The 14,919-nt window shown below is 49.4% G+C and overlaps 1 protein-coding gene across 1 annotated transcript; it reads right to left on the minus strand.

The window, feature by feature from the left end:
* Positions 1-2,109: 2,109 nt before the first annotated feature.
* CXCL17 (chemokine (C-X-C motif) ligand 17) lies at positions 2,110-8,708 on the minus strand. Its single transcript, XM_010852534.1, has 4 exons — positions 8,375-8,708; positions 4,627-4,707; positions 3,587-3,685; positions 2,110-2,555 (listed from the first exon to the last, which is right to left on the minus strand). Exons 1-4 carry the CDS (start codon positions 8,451-8,453, stop codon positions 2,458-2,460), a joined length of 357 nt encoding a protein of 118 aa, XP_010850836.1. The 5' UTR covers positions 8,454-8,708; the 3' UTR covers positions 2,110-2,457.
* Between the last annotated feature and the right edge of the window lie 6,211 nt (positions 8,709-14,919).

Here is a 14,919-nt window from a genome sequence, read left to right on the forward strand (position 1 = left end):
CCCTGGTGGCTCAGAGGTTAAAGCGTCTGCCTCCAATGCGGGAGACCCGGGTTCAATCCCTGGGTCGGGAAGATCCCCTGGAGAAGGAAATGGTAACCCACTCCAGTATTCTTGCCTGGAGAATCCCATGGATGGAGAAGCCTGGTAGGCTACAGTCCACAGGGTCGCAAACAGTTGGACACGACTGAGCGACTTCACTCACTCACCAGCTGGGTTATAGTTGTCTGGTGTGGCTTTGATTCTCTAACAGGCTTAAATACCAACTTAGAACCTGGCTCTACTGTGCTTTTCTCCTCAAGGGAGATATATTTTTTTTAAATAATTTTATTTATTTATTTTTGGCTGTGCTGAGTCTTCGCTGCCGCACGGGTTTTTCTCAAGTTGTGGTGAGCAGGGGCTGCTCCCTAGTTGCAGTGGCTTCTCTTGCTGAGGAGCACGGGCTCTAGGGCGCTCCGGCTTCAGTAGTTCCAGCACGAGGGCTCAGTAGTTGCAGCTCCTAGGCTCTGGAGCACAGGCTTGGTAGTGGTGATGCACGGGGTTTAGCTGCTTAGCGGCATGTGGGATCTTCCCGGACCAGGGATCAAACCTGTGTCTCCTGCATTGGCAAGTGGATTCTTTACCCCTGAGCCACCAAGGAAGCCCTTGTGGGAGATAATGATCTCCCTGGCTTCATCCCCCTGGGTCCCCACAGACCTCCTTTGTCACAGATGCCTTGTGGGTTACTCATGATGGCTCTCCCACCACCTTGGGTTCCACTCCTTCAACCTGGCATCCCTGGTCTTCCTTTCAGAGGCGGTTGGCAAGTGGGCTGAGCACCGCTGGCTCCCCGCCCCTGTGCCGAGAGAAGCACTGGTGTCTCTTGCTGTAGGAGGAAGGGTGGGGACAGAAGGAAGCTGGGTGTCCATCACCCTCCCACCAGAGGGTTATGTCTTGAAGGGGCCCCATTCCACTCCCCGCTCAGATAAAATATTTCTTCTCATGAAGGCAGCATCCCAGCTGAGTCCTCTGTTTCATCCAGATGACAGCAGCTAGACTCTGGAGGAATGTTCCTTTTCTTTCTCGATTTAAAAAAAAATTTACTTGGCTGCACTGGGTCTCAGTTGTAGCACGTGGGATCTTCCTGTTGACATCTTCCTGTCGGCAGGATCTTTAGTTTCAGCATGCAAACTCCCAGTTGCAGCATGTAGGATCTAGTTCCCTGACCAGGTACGGAACTCGGGGCCCCCTGCATCAGGAGTGTGGCGTCTTGACCACTGGACTTCTAGGGAAGTCTCGACTGTTCCTTTTCTTACTTCTCCGTCTGATGTTTGAGGAAAGGGTCAGAGAGGGAAGCGGGATCTACCCTGTTGTAACTTTCCCCTCTTTATTTATTCTTTCTAATGGTTCCCACTTTAATTTCCTTATATTATTGTTCTGATCATTTTATTCCCGTGTTAAAAAAGAAAAAAAAAGATATCTTCCCATTTTTGCAGCTGGAAAGCCCTTTTCAGTGGCATTTGAGATCTTCCACACTGTCTCTCCCAGGTGGCTCAGTGGTAAAGAATTCACTTTATATGCAGGAGACACAGGAGATGCTGGTTCGATTCCCTGCGTCGGGAAGATCCCTTGGAGGAGGGCATGGCAATCCACTCCTGTATTCTTGCCTGGAGAATCCCATGGACAGCGGAGCCCAGCAGGTTATAGTCTGTAAGGTCACAAAGAGTCCGTCGTGACTGAGCAACTGAGCACTCTGCTTGAGCCCTGCCTCTGCAAGTATGTCTGCTGTAGTTGCCTGGAAACTCACAGAGTCCGGTGACCATTCATGATGGTGACGGTGGTGATAATCACAAATACTGGGGAGGCATATTATGTGCTAGGAAATGGTGCCAGGCTCTTTTTAAACTTACATGATCATTAGTAAGACGATGTCTGATTCATTGCTCTCACTGCTTTTCTTTGCCCTACCTAGCTCTTGCCTCAGGAAGGTTTGCTGGATGAGGAAAAGTAAAAATTTGAGCAGCGGAGACAGACTGAAGGCGGTGCTGGATAGAGGTGTGCATATAATCTGGGAACGGTTTGGAATGAACAGGGTTAAGTGGGTCATCGGGATTGAAAGTGCATTTCAAGACCCCGTTTCAAAATGATTTTGATTTATTACATTTAAGTATATTTATTGATTTTGTTTGCTATTTTCCTGCTTGTGTTTACAGTCGGGAGGACCACCTAGGTACTCAGAAATTCTTGGTTTCTTTCAGGTAAGTAAGCGTAAGGCTGTGTGAAGGGGCAGCCCCAGGAAAAGACTGACAAGTGAAGAAGGCACTGGAGGGGGCAGTAATCTCAGGGGAAATGCTTTGGGGATGATTTAGGGAGTGGGGACAGGAATGGGGGAACGTGAGATGGGAGAAGAGCTGCCTCTAGGTGCACTCGCGGCTTTGTTGACTGAGAATGTTTCATCTGGAGGGTGGGGTCTCAGAGCACCTATAAGGGCAGAGCAAAGCTTTCTAGCAGACATCGTGTGAGAAACTGCTGGCAGGCTCTGGAGGGCTTGTTTGACTTCCTGTGATGTCTCTGGTGTCCTAGGGTGAAGAGGAAAGGGAGACACTGCAGTTAAAAACATTCTTAGAATTTAAATTTTCTTATGAGAGCTTTTAAAATGTTACCAGTGAGACTCATCCCGGGGAGGGGGGTGGAATTTTAAATGAAAAAATATCTACAAGGAGATAAAGGATGCCCCAACCCTGTCTTCCACTCCTGATTCTGGTGAGCAGACTGTTGTTACTAGTTTGCGGCATAGTTTTCCATACCTTTTGTATATAAACATAATTGTTGTTGTTGTTTAGTCGCTAAGTGGCATCTCTTTGCCACCCCATAGCCCGCCAGACTCCTCTATCTGTGGGATTTCTCAGGCAAGAATGCTGGAATGAGTTGCCATTTCTTTCTCCAGGGATCATCCCATTCTTGATCATATAATATCATAATAATGCCACAATATCCATCAGTTTAACACTTGCCAGTATACTTTTTATAAGACATTTAATTATACCTAGACTAGGGAGGAATCCCATTGTTTGACACTGATACTGGTGGTGTTATCAGAGATCAGTGGCCAGGTCCCCAACAGCCCCATCTCCCTCCACTTTGATAAGCAATGGCATTCTATCATCAGAGGCTTTGGCGAGCCATCTCTAGTATTAGGGGAATTGTGTTTTGCTTTTCCTGCTCTTCCTGTTTCCCCACACGTTGACCTTGAGTGGGATGAGCTGAGATGCGTGCTAATCCTGATCTTCATTTAATCTCTCTTGTCTCTTAACCTCTGCTTCGTCCCTAGCTGGGGCTTCCCTGGTGGCTCAGATGGTAAAGAATCCATCTGCAGTGCAGGAGACCCAGGTTTGATCCCTGGGTCAAGAAGAACCCCTGGGGAAGGAAATGACAACCCACTCCAGGATTCTTGCCTGGAAAATCCCAAGGACAGAGGAGCCTGGAGGGCTACAGTCCATGGGGCCTAAAAGAGTCAGACATGACTGAGTGACTGACACTTTCATTCTCATCCCTACTTGATTCCACAGAGCAACTCTGGTTTAAGGAGGGTCATTCTTTGACAACTTACTGGTTTTCTTCATCCTGCCCTTGAAACGATCACAGGGACACGGCTTTGTCAGCCTGGGCGCTGCCATGAGCGTTCTTCTGGGGGCTCTCAGGAACCAATCTGAAATAAGGGGGTTGCTGCTTAGGACGGTTCATGTGTTGGAGGGCCAGGACTTGACTTACCATCTCCCTTGCCTCCCAGTTGTTTTTCATATGCAGTGGGAAAGGGTCAACACAGAACAGTCATATGACCACCAGGGTCTCTAAGTTGTTTTGCTGACCTGTATGGACAAGAATGGGCTTCCCCGATAGCTCAGTTGGTAAAGAATCCACCTGCAATGCAGGAGACCCTGGTTCAATTCCTGGGTTGGGAAGATCCGCTGGAGAAGGGAAAGGCTATCCACTCCAGTATTCTGGCCTGGGGAATTCTCTGGACTGTACAGTCCATGGAGTCGCAAAAAGCCAGACATGACTGAGCGTGTTTCACTTTCAAGGGCAAGAATTTGGTGGCAGGTTTGGAGGAAGCATCAGAGTGTCATTAAGGAGACCAAAAAAATGAGCAATGAGTGGCAGGGAGGTTCGAGAGGGAGGGGACATATATACACATAGGCCTGATACACGTTGTTGTGTGGCGGAAACCAACACAATATTGTAAAGCAATGATCCTCGAATTAAACATAAATTTCAAAAAACGAGGAATAAGAGGTGTCTGCCTTTCAGTGGCTGCTTTACTTCGACTAAGCCATTTTGCCCCTCTGATTTCTGTCTTGCCTGTGAGTAAAATAAGGCTGAGAATGGGGTCCAGTAAGGTCTTGGAAGGCAGCCCTGGGCTGTCGGGGTAAAGGGCAAGGGAGAGGGGGCTAGCCAGACCTTCAGCCAGCTCCCCTGGACCCTGGAGGAGTCTGGCTCTTATATGAGACTCAGGAAGAAATGAGTGGTGGGCTGGGGGAGAGGGCAGGGGGCAAGGACAGCTCAAGTAACATCTGCTCTGCTCTCAGAGGGATTCAGGAGAGCAAGTGGGGATCTCCACGGCGCACTGTTGTCGATATTTGTGTTGCTGACCTTGGCATTCACATTCTTGGCCTCCTTCTCGGAGCCACCTCCCAGAAGCCTGGCGTTGGTCCCTCTGGCCTCTCGCGACCCCTGTAGGAAGGAAACTGGTCACTTCCAGGCACTGGAAGGGGAAGGCGCCAAGAGACTTGATCCCTGATCACTGTGCCTCTGGGTCAGCATAGCTCCATTGCTCTTCCTTCTTACTCAGGGGTCTAGGGTACTTCAAGAGAGGAGTATTTTCTATGTATAAGGAATTGAAGTGTAAAATCTGGCCTAGAGAAAAGCTTAGCTGGAGGTAGGCAGAGAAAGAACAGCTTCTGGATAGAAGAGAGGACAAAAGGTCGGGGTGTTGATAAGACCTGACAACCTCCCCATTAAGGTCCCTGCCCTGCACTCATTATAATCCTCCTGACTCAAGAAATAAGAGCAAAGAGTAGATTATTCCATAAACCAGCCAGGAACTTCACCTGGCCTCTGTGTTTGCTTGTGTTTGAATCCATAGTCCCAGTTTAACTATTAATATAAGAGGATGGTATTTATCTTTGTCCCTCTGGAACAAATCCATTTCTCCTTTTGTCTCTATTCAAGTCTGCCTTGTTGCCTGATGCTCTCTGATTTCCGTTTTGTGTTTCTTGATATCATTACCAAGCTGTTGTTATAGCATTGCACTAATTAAGTGAATCACCATCTCTTTTATTTTGAGGTGAGAACACTGAGGCCCAGAGACAGTTAATGCAATGCCCAAGTTCACAGGTGACTCATCAGGAGCTAAAACCTAGGTCCAAGGCTCTTAGCCTATTATTCTGTCTTCAAACCTACATGACCTAATGTCATGGGAGCTATTTATCGTAAGTAATTTTCTAATTAGTAGGCAATCTTATAAGGAATTACTCTGTTATTGTCATTTATTTCCTAACTTTGTCATTGCTTCTCAGTTATTTATTTTTCCATGAGAAGCATATTAAGCAGGTATGTGGTTATTGTAAGAGATAAAGCAAGATCAGGTTTTGTTTGGAGATTTCTGGGCAGGAGGATTGTGTAGTGTTATTTCTGCTCACCAGACTTGGTCCGACATTGCAGCTACCCTTGCCTGGGAAATGGGAATTGAGCCTGTAAATGCACCCCTGGTGGCCCCAGTGAGCTTTCCCCATCTCATTGCCCTTGTGCCTTTGTAGCTACTTGAGAATGAAATTTTACTCACTCGATTTACTGAACACTGAGTAAGTTCACATTATCCATCGTTTACTCTTCACAACAGTTATACATGCTAAGTGGTATTTCACTCATTTCAAAATGAGGCTTAAAAAAGTTAAGCATCTTGTCCAGGCTTCCAAGAGGCTTCCCAGGTGGTGCAGTGGTCAAAGAATCCACCAGCCAAGCAGGAGACGTGGGTTTGATCCCTGAGTGGGGAAGATCCCCTGGAGAAGGAAATGGCAATCCACTCCAGTATTCTTGCCTGGAGAATGCCATGGACAGAGGAGCCTGATGGGCTGTAGTCCATGGGGTCACAAAGAGTCGGACATGACTGAGCGCGCGCACACACACACCCCCCGCCAGGAGCCAAGATTTGGATCACGGTCGATCCCCTGAATTCAAGTCTGAGTCTAAAGGTCTGGGTGGGTCTAAATGTGTCACCGTGTTTGAGAATTATTGGTAAAGCAGTGGCTCCCCTGGGGAGTGGGTCCCCCTCCAGGGGATGTTTGGCCATGTCTGGAGATATTTTTGGCTGTATTAACGGGGTAGGGGCAGGAAGAGGCTGCTGTTGGCTTCTAGAGGGTAGAGGCCACTCGGACGTTGCTAAACAGATTAGAAAGAACATAGAAGTGCACCCTACCCCCCTTGCAAGAATTATTAATCTCTAATGTCAACAGAGCTGCTATGAAACCAAGGTGTCCAGTCTCCAAAGGGGAACATTTTGAACTTAGAAACCTGAGGATTTATTCTTCCACTTAGATATGTTTACCTAGCACCTTGCCGGGTCACAGGAGGGACATGGAAACAAGACACCAGGGTGTGCCAGTGGCGAGGTTACAGCGCAGAAGGGCAGTGGTTGGGGTAGGAGACGCACCAACACTCAAGGTGGAATGTGGATCGTGCAGAGAGAGTGCAGTCGGGGCCAAGCTTGTGCAGGGGAGGGAGGAGGCTCATGTCTGCCTCTGGGTCACATCAGGGCAGCGGTGGGAGCAGAACCGAGCTGGTGGGAAGACACAAGAGCAGCTGGGGAGCAGCCGAGGTTCCGAGATTCTGGCTGAGAGGAACACGGGCCCTTGTTAGTGCGGGGTGTGGGGGGATGGCCGGGAAAGGCGGCTGTAACTGAAGCTTGGAGTCCAGGCAGAGGTCTCCAGCCTGGGGGCTCGTCACAGCGGTGGAAAAGACTTCCCTCCCAGAATGCAGGTCTAGGGCCTCCCCCGCCGGGCCATGGGGCTCAGCGGCTTCCCCACAGAAGTGTATAAGGGAGAAGATGCTGGAAATGGGTGCAGGAGGGTAGACTTCTGATTTTAGGACCCACTTGATGCTGAGTGTGTAACAAAGCTACTTCACCTCTAAGTAGCGCTTGGGGAGATGGTCACTTAGAGTGGGAACGTAGGTGGGGAGGGGGCCCCGTCTGCACAGTTGTTCTGCTAAGAACTGGGCCACTCCGGCTATAGGGAACAGTGGGGTGGATTCGGAGCTCCTAAACCAGGATCTGCTTCCTAAAGGTGAGCTGTTTGAACAGGGCCTGTGTCAGTCTTGCCCCCCGCCAGGCCACAGGCGTAAGGCCATGTACCAAGAACACAGAAGCAGAGCTGAGAACCAAAGTCGCCTCCAAAGCTGACTGAGCCCCTTTGTAACTGTTGCCTGGAGAGTCCCATGGACAGAGGAACCTGGCGGGCTACAGTCCATAGGTCACAAAGAGTCTGACGTGGCTGACTGAAGTGACACGCACACACGCATGTAATCATTGCCAAAAGCCCATGATCATCACTAACAGGTTTCCTGACTCCAAATTAGGCAAAGATGCCCACTCCAGTAAACACCCTATAAAGCCCCAACCAGTCCCCTAACGCCAGCCTTCCAGCAGGAATTGTCTTTGTCTTGAGGCTATAAAAATTGGCTATTAACCCACGAACACTATCGACTCTCCCTGGCCTGTCAGGAGTTGTCGGCCCGCTGTGCTTGCAGGGCCCACGTTATCTCTGCTCTTTGTTCTTAATAAGCTCACTCCCTTCTGCAGTGCTCTGTGTCTGGAAATTCTTTTCCAATCAGCACTCGGATTGCCCCAACAGCTCGGTGTGGTCACAGCTTCAAACATGGGTACTACCTGGTGATGTGATTTTCCGGTTTATCAACTTACCATGAAATAGCATTAAGAACTGTTGGGGCACGTCTAGTGTACTAGGAAAAATATAATCGAGGATGACTGACTGGATGCACACTTGCCTTCAACACCCTCTCTGCACGGCCTCCAGGCCCGGCCCCCAGGACACTCAATACCCCCAAACAGGGACTGGGGGAGAGGTAAGGTCCTCTCCCGCCAGGTACCCTTGCAGACACTCCATACACATGGGCTCCTTTAACTTCACGACACTCTTAGGATTTACATTCTGTTCATTCATTTTTGTAAATAAAGAAACAGGCGCCCAGACAGGCTAACTCACTGCTAAACCCCGTAGCCTGCAGGGGCTACATTTTACCGCGTGTGCAGTCATGCTCTTTCCTGTTTTGCCACGTTTCTCCCCTCTTTTTATCTTTCATAGAAAGTGGACTTTTTTTTTACCTGTGTGTGAGCTGCTGGAGACCACAGACATCAGCATTAGTGGCAGCAACAGGAGGAGGGAAGAGATCAGAACCTTCATTTCACCTGTCGATGCTGCTGCGCGTCGACTCTTCAGCAGCTCCCAGTGAGAGGGTCTCCACTGCTCCTGGCGGCTCAGGCTGTTCGTGGTATGTGGCTCGGGTGGGGGGGTGGATCTGCACTTTACTCCCAGGCCAGCATTCTCATTAGAGGGCGGGAAGGGCCGAGTGGCGCTGGCCTTGTTAGGTAACAGGTTGGACCATGTGTTTTATGGGAATCTGGGAGGCAAAACTGGCCAAACAAATGAAGCCTTTATAGGAACATGAGAGGGTGACTGGTAACCTGGCCGCTGTACTCGTCCCCTCCCTCCCTCCTGCCTCCCCACCCTGCAATGTGCTATGATTTCTTCTTTTGGCTTGTTTGAATTTCCTTATACGTTTGAGTAACGTTTTCTAGCTCAGTGTCTGGCAGGAAAAGTGAGGGCTAAGGGTTGGCAAAGAGGGTGACACGGCCTGTCTCCCCTCTGTCCTCCCCGCTCCCAGCCTCGGCACAGTATCAGATGTTGCCATGTCCCCCACTGTGGACAGCGTCTTCCACATCTGTGGCCATGTAAGGAGGGAGGCAGAGAGGATGGAGGAGAGGCTCTTCTCCCTTGCCGAAACCCTGCCCTGGGGCACTGGGTCAAAGCAGGCCTCCTTGTTGTTGGTCAGGCTGGTGGCCGTGGCCTCGTTGTTCAGTTGCTTAGTCATATCCAACTGTCTGTGATCCCATGGCCTGCAGCATGCCAGGCTTCCCAGTCCATCACTAACTCCTGGAGCTTGCTCAAACTCATGTCCATCGAGTCGGTGATGCCATCTAACCAACTCATCCTCTATCGTCCCCTTCTCCTCCTGCCTTCAATCTTTCCCAACATCAGGGTCTTTTCCAGTGAGTCAGCTCTTTGCACCAGGTGGCCAAAGTATTGGAACTTTGTGGTATATGGCCTCATGGCTCCTGCCTAGGGGAGAGGGACATGGGTTGGCGGAAGACCCTCAAGGCTTCAGGTCCAAGAGGATTTGAGAAGCAAAAGACACAGTAGGGACAGTGTCTGCCCAGGCTGTTGGGGCTCCTGGTATGGATCTTGTTTGAAATCAGTCCAAGATGAAAGAGAGAGGTGATACTTCTTGGAGCAAACATCAAGGGTCCAGAAGGGCAGCACTTACTGACGTGACTCATTCCAGAGACTTCAGGAACTGGGCTCAAAAATAGAAGAGAGGCTGGTCTTAAGGGCTGAGAGATGTTTGTGGGGCTAAAAGAAAGAAAATAAGTGCTTAGTCATGTCTGACTCTTTGCGACACTTTGGACTGTAGCCCACCAGGCTCCTCTGTCCATGGGGTTTTCCAGGCAAGAATACTGGAGCAGGTTGCCATTTCTTCCTCCAGGGGATCTTCCTGACCCAGGGATTGAACCTGAGTCTCCTGTGTCTCTTGTATTGCAAGTGGATTCTTTACCTGCTGAGCCATTGAAGAAGCCCTTGTGAGGCTGAGGGGAAGGTTAAAAAGGAAGTCCTCCCTGTTCCTCCAGGCAAGTGTGAGAGAAGGTGATGTGACTTTGTTCTAGTCAAGAGGAGGGAAGAGGCCAGGCATGGCTTCTGTTTGCGCATTCCTACCCTATCAATTTCAGATTATTTTCACCTGTGGACCTGGTGGAGCCTTGGTTGTAGACTTTGCTACAAAGTTGATGAGCATCTGCAGCTGCCTGGCACTTCACTGGACAGTGGAGATTGTCCTTGAGTTGAAGGTTCCGTCTGAGCTTGGTCTAATGTGTAAAGTACTAATGTGGCTCCTCCCTGGAAAATTATTATTTAAAAAAATTTTTTTATTCATTTACTTATGGTTGCCCTGAGTTGTTGCTTTGCACAGGCTTTCTCTAGTTGCCGTGAGTGGGGGCTACTCTTCATTGTGGTGTTTCTCATCATGGTGGCTTTTCTAGTTGTGGACATGGGCTCTAGACACACGGGCTCATGAGTTGTGGCACCCTGGCTTAGTTACTCTATAGCATGTGGAGTCTTCCCGGACCAGGGATCGATCCCATGTCCCTCGTTTTGGCAGGTGGATTCTTATCCACTGAGCCACTACTCCCTGGAAATTTCTAACCATGGTCTCAGTCCTCAGGACGCTCAAGTTTAACCAGGGAGCTGACACACACTTCATAAAACCTAGGGATATTATGCAATCAAACTTCAGAAGTGGCAGCAGTTCACTGTGGACGGTGAGTAGCTCAAAAAACTTGGGGTTCAGTGGAACTTGGGCTGGGTCTGGAGGGTGGGGTAGGGTTTCTGTTGATGGAGGGCAAGGAGGAGGGCAGGACCGAGAAGGAGCACAGAGCTGACTGGGTGGGGATTTTTGAGGCAGGGCTGTTAATTGTTCACTTGTAAGTTCCTAAACTTATGTAGGGCCTGGCACTTTGTGGGTGCTCTACAAATATTTGTTGAATTGACTGATATTTTTGTAAGCCTTTATCTAGACATGGTATGTTAGAAAGCATGTGACAGTGCAGTCCATTATCGGTAAAACATTTTTCTGATAGAAGGTCACGCACACACGTGGAGCCTGAGGTGGTATTTTACTTCCCCATCGAGTCCTCCTCCAGTCTGCCCCAAGGCTGCTAATCAGGGGGTTCCTCCCCGCAGCTTCCTCCAGGTCCCCTCAGTCTGTTCACCCCCATCATCTCCCCAAGTCCTGGCTCCCTAGCGGTTCACTCCATCTAATCTTCCCCTCTATGGACTTGAAAAGGGATGTTGGGTCCTGTTTCCCATGGGAGAGGACTTTGGGTCTCTCAACTGCATTGATGTAAGACACTCCCGAGACAGACTTTTCTCTTGTTAATACAGACAGCCACTTAGGGCTTCCCAGGTGGCGCTAGTGGTAAAGAATCCACCTGCCAATGCAGGAAACGCAAAAGACATAGGTTCGCTCTTTGGGTCAGGAAGATCCCCTGGAGTAGGCAAAACCCTCTCCAGTATTCTCGCCTGAAAAATCCCACGGTCAGAGGAGCCTGGGGAGCTGCAGTCCATCGGGTCATAAAGAGTCAGACACGACTGAGCACGCACACTTAGAGCTCATCCCGAGAGCTTCAGTTATGTCAAGCACAATGTTTGTGTCTTACAAAGGTCTCCTTCCAGGAAGGAGGTGAGGGGAAAGTGGGAGAAATAACCATTTTCTACTGTTATTTCGTTTCCACACTCTTCAGTATACTTAGTGTGTGTGTGTGTGTGTGAGTGGGTGTGTGCGTGTGTGTGTGTGTGCGTGTGTGTGTGTGCTCAGCCGTGTCTGACTCTTTGCCACCCTATAGACTGTAGCCCGCCAGGCTTCTCTGTCCATGTACAGTGCACTTAGACATTCAAAAATGCTTGTTGATTGTATCATACCCATGCTTCCTGTTGCTCTAAGAAGAGTCATTTATTCACACACACAGTCAGTGACACAAGAGATGTAGGAGGAGGGCATGGCAACCCTCTCCAGTATTCTTGCCTGGAGAATCCTATGGACAGAGGAGCCTGGTGAGCTACGGTCCATAGGGTTGCAGAGAGTTGGACAGGACTGAAGTGACTTAGCACGCACAGTCAGGGAGCATCGGAGTCCCCAGTGTATTTGGGTGGTGGCTTCTGAGAAGAAGAAGGTGTGACGTTTCTCTGAAGGGCTCTCACCCCACACATAGACCTGTGGAGGGTTAGTCCAACTGCTCCGTAATTTGTTCAAGGTCACAGTCAGTTTGCCAGTGAAGTTTGCCAGTCCAAGCCAGAGAAGAACTCCAGTTCCCTGACTTGCTGGAATTGCCTTAGTGGGCAGCTGCCTGGCTGCTGTGTGCGCCAGTGTGGTGGGTGGGGGGGCCCACCAATACCCTGCATTATCCAGAGGTAAATGTCTGGTTGAATCGTGACTGCAAAAATCTGGGACACTTGCATTCTCTCTCTTTTTCGCTTTGAACTTGGAATGAGGAAAACGAGAGCCTAGAAAACCCGGAGTGGATGGTTTTCTTGGGGGGCTGATCAGTTGTGCCCAGACGCCCGTGTTTACCTCTTATCAACATGTTTCTCACGAGACTGCAGTGCTCTGATGCTTGGTTGGATTCTCTCCCTCAGTAAGGGCAGGGACCAGGTCTGATTCATCCTTGTGTCTCTAGCGCAATGCAGGCTCTAATAGATATTTCTTTAAAAAAAAATTTTTTTTTATTTTAATTGGAGGATAATTACAATATTGTGATGGTTTTTGCCATACATCAGTATGAATCGGCCATAGGTACACATATGTCCCCCCACCCCCATTCTGAAAGCCCCTCCCACCTCCCTCCCTACCCTCCAGGTTGTCACAGAGCACCAGCTTTGGGTGCCCTGCTCCATACATCAAACTTGGGCTGGTTATCTATTTTACATATGGTAATGTATATGTTTCAAAGCTATTCTCTCAAATCATCCCACCCTCTCCTTCTCCCACTGAGTCCAAAGGTCTGTTCTTTACATATGTGTCTCCTTTGCTACCTTGCACGTAGGATTGTCGGTACTGTCTTTCTAGATTCCACATATATGCGTTAATACACGATATTTGTCTTTCTCTTTCTGACTTATTTCACTAAATATTTCTTAAAAACAAAACAACAGGGTTTCCCTGGAGGTTCAGTGGTAATGATAACCTAGAGATGTGGAGGAGGGAGGGAGGTTTCAGAGGGAGGGGGACATGTGTTTGCCTGTGGCTGATTCATGGTGATGTATGGCAGAAATCATCACAATATTGAAAAGTAATTATCTTCCAATGAAAACAAAAAAAAAAAAATCTGCCTGCCAGTGCTGGAGACATGGGTTCTATCCCTGGCCCGGGAAGATCCCACATGCCGTGGAACAACTAAGCCCGTGAACCACAACTCCTGAACCTGTGCTCTACAATCCAGGATCAACAACTACTGAGCCCACACACTGCAACTGCTGAAGCCGGAGCGCCCCAGGGCCCGTGCTCCAGAGCAAGAGAAGCCACGGCAATGAGAAGCCTGTGCCCTGCAACTAGAGAGTAGCCCCCGATCACCACAACCAGAGAAAAGCCCGTGCAATAGTGAAGACCCAGCACAGACCGTAAGTAAAACAACAAAAAGTATACACATCCACAGATATGGAGTGACTGGGGCAGAAGCATAAGTCGAGACTCCAATCTCCTTGTATGAACTGAGGTGGAATTTGGCTTCTAGATACAGGGGAAGTGCTCAGCATGAGGACGTGGCTCATCCTATGGCTCTGCAGCTGTGCTTGGAACGCTCCCAGGATTGGAGTCTCTGCTCTGGTTGACATACTTCACTTACCTGTCAGAAAGTGACCGGAAAGTGTCGGGGAGCTTCAGAATACGTCATTTTGGAAATGGCTCAGGGAAGACGTAGGGGGTGCATGGTGGTTCTTTACAAGTATTTGAAGGTCTGTTGTGTGAAAAGGGTTGAGACTTGTTTCCATGCCTACAGAGAGTAACAGGAGGCTTGGCGAGTCTGCACCAGACACATTTTGGCTCAGGATGAAAAAGAACTGTCAGATGAAAGTACGTTTCTTTGGAAAGCTCCAAGTTTACTGGCAGAGTTCAGGCAGGAGCAGGGTGTCTGAAAATAACTGTCACAGTGACTTATTGTTTCTTGAAGATTCCAAGAGTAGAGCTTGGCTTGGAACCCAGGATTCCATTAATACCACATTTTATTAGGTATTGTAAAATCTGCCCTTTGAAAAGTGACATTACTCTATGAGGTCAGCCCAGGTCTCTGTGACTCTCGCTTCCAGTCAGTTTGGGTGGTTGTGATGCTCTTACCTACGCTGAGACTTGGACTTCACCCGCTCCGCCAACCTCCCGCCTCCTTTATAGCTGCTGCTGCTGCTGCTAAGTCGCTTCAGTCGTGTCCGACTCTGTGCGGCCCCATAGATGGCAGCCCACCAGGCTCCTCCGTCCATGGGATTCTCCAGGCAAGATTAGTGGAGTGGGGTGCCTTTATAGCTGAGAACGGTCAAAATCAAGTGTATTTATTGCATGTTCATACCCACAAGGTGGCAGCACTGCCCCACCTGTGTTTCCAACCACTTTATTCTGTTAGTCGCTCAGTCGTGTAACTCTCTGCAATCCCCTGGACTGTAGCCCACCAGGCTCCTCTGTCCGTGGGGATTCTCCCGGCAAGAGTACTGGAGTGGGTTGCCCTGCCCTCCTCCAGGGGATCCTCCAGACCCAAGGATCGAAGCCGCGTCTCTTGCACTCCAGGCAGATTCTTACTGTCTAACCATTACAAAGGCTCCACTCTATTCTGGGATGTGGCCAAATCTGAGAGCTCTGATTTGGATTAGAAAACGGGCACAAGTGAAATGACTCAGTTCAGTTCAGTCGCTCAGTCACGTCCGACTCTTTGCAACCCCATGAATCGCAGCACGCCAGGCCTCCCTGTCCATCACCAACTCCCGGAGTTCACCCAGACTCACATCCATCGAGTCAGTGATGCCATCCAGCCATCTCATCCTCTGTCGTCCCTTTCTC

The sequence above is a fragment of the Bison bison genome, unplaced genomic scaffold (assembly GCF_000754665.1).
Source record: "Bison bison bison isolate TAMUID 2011002044 unplaced genomic scaffold, Bison_UMD1.0 scf7180017864313, whole genome shotgun sequence".
Lineage (NCBI taxonomy): Eukaryota > Metazoa > Chordata > Mammalia > Artiodactyla > Bovidae > Bison > Bison bison.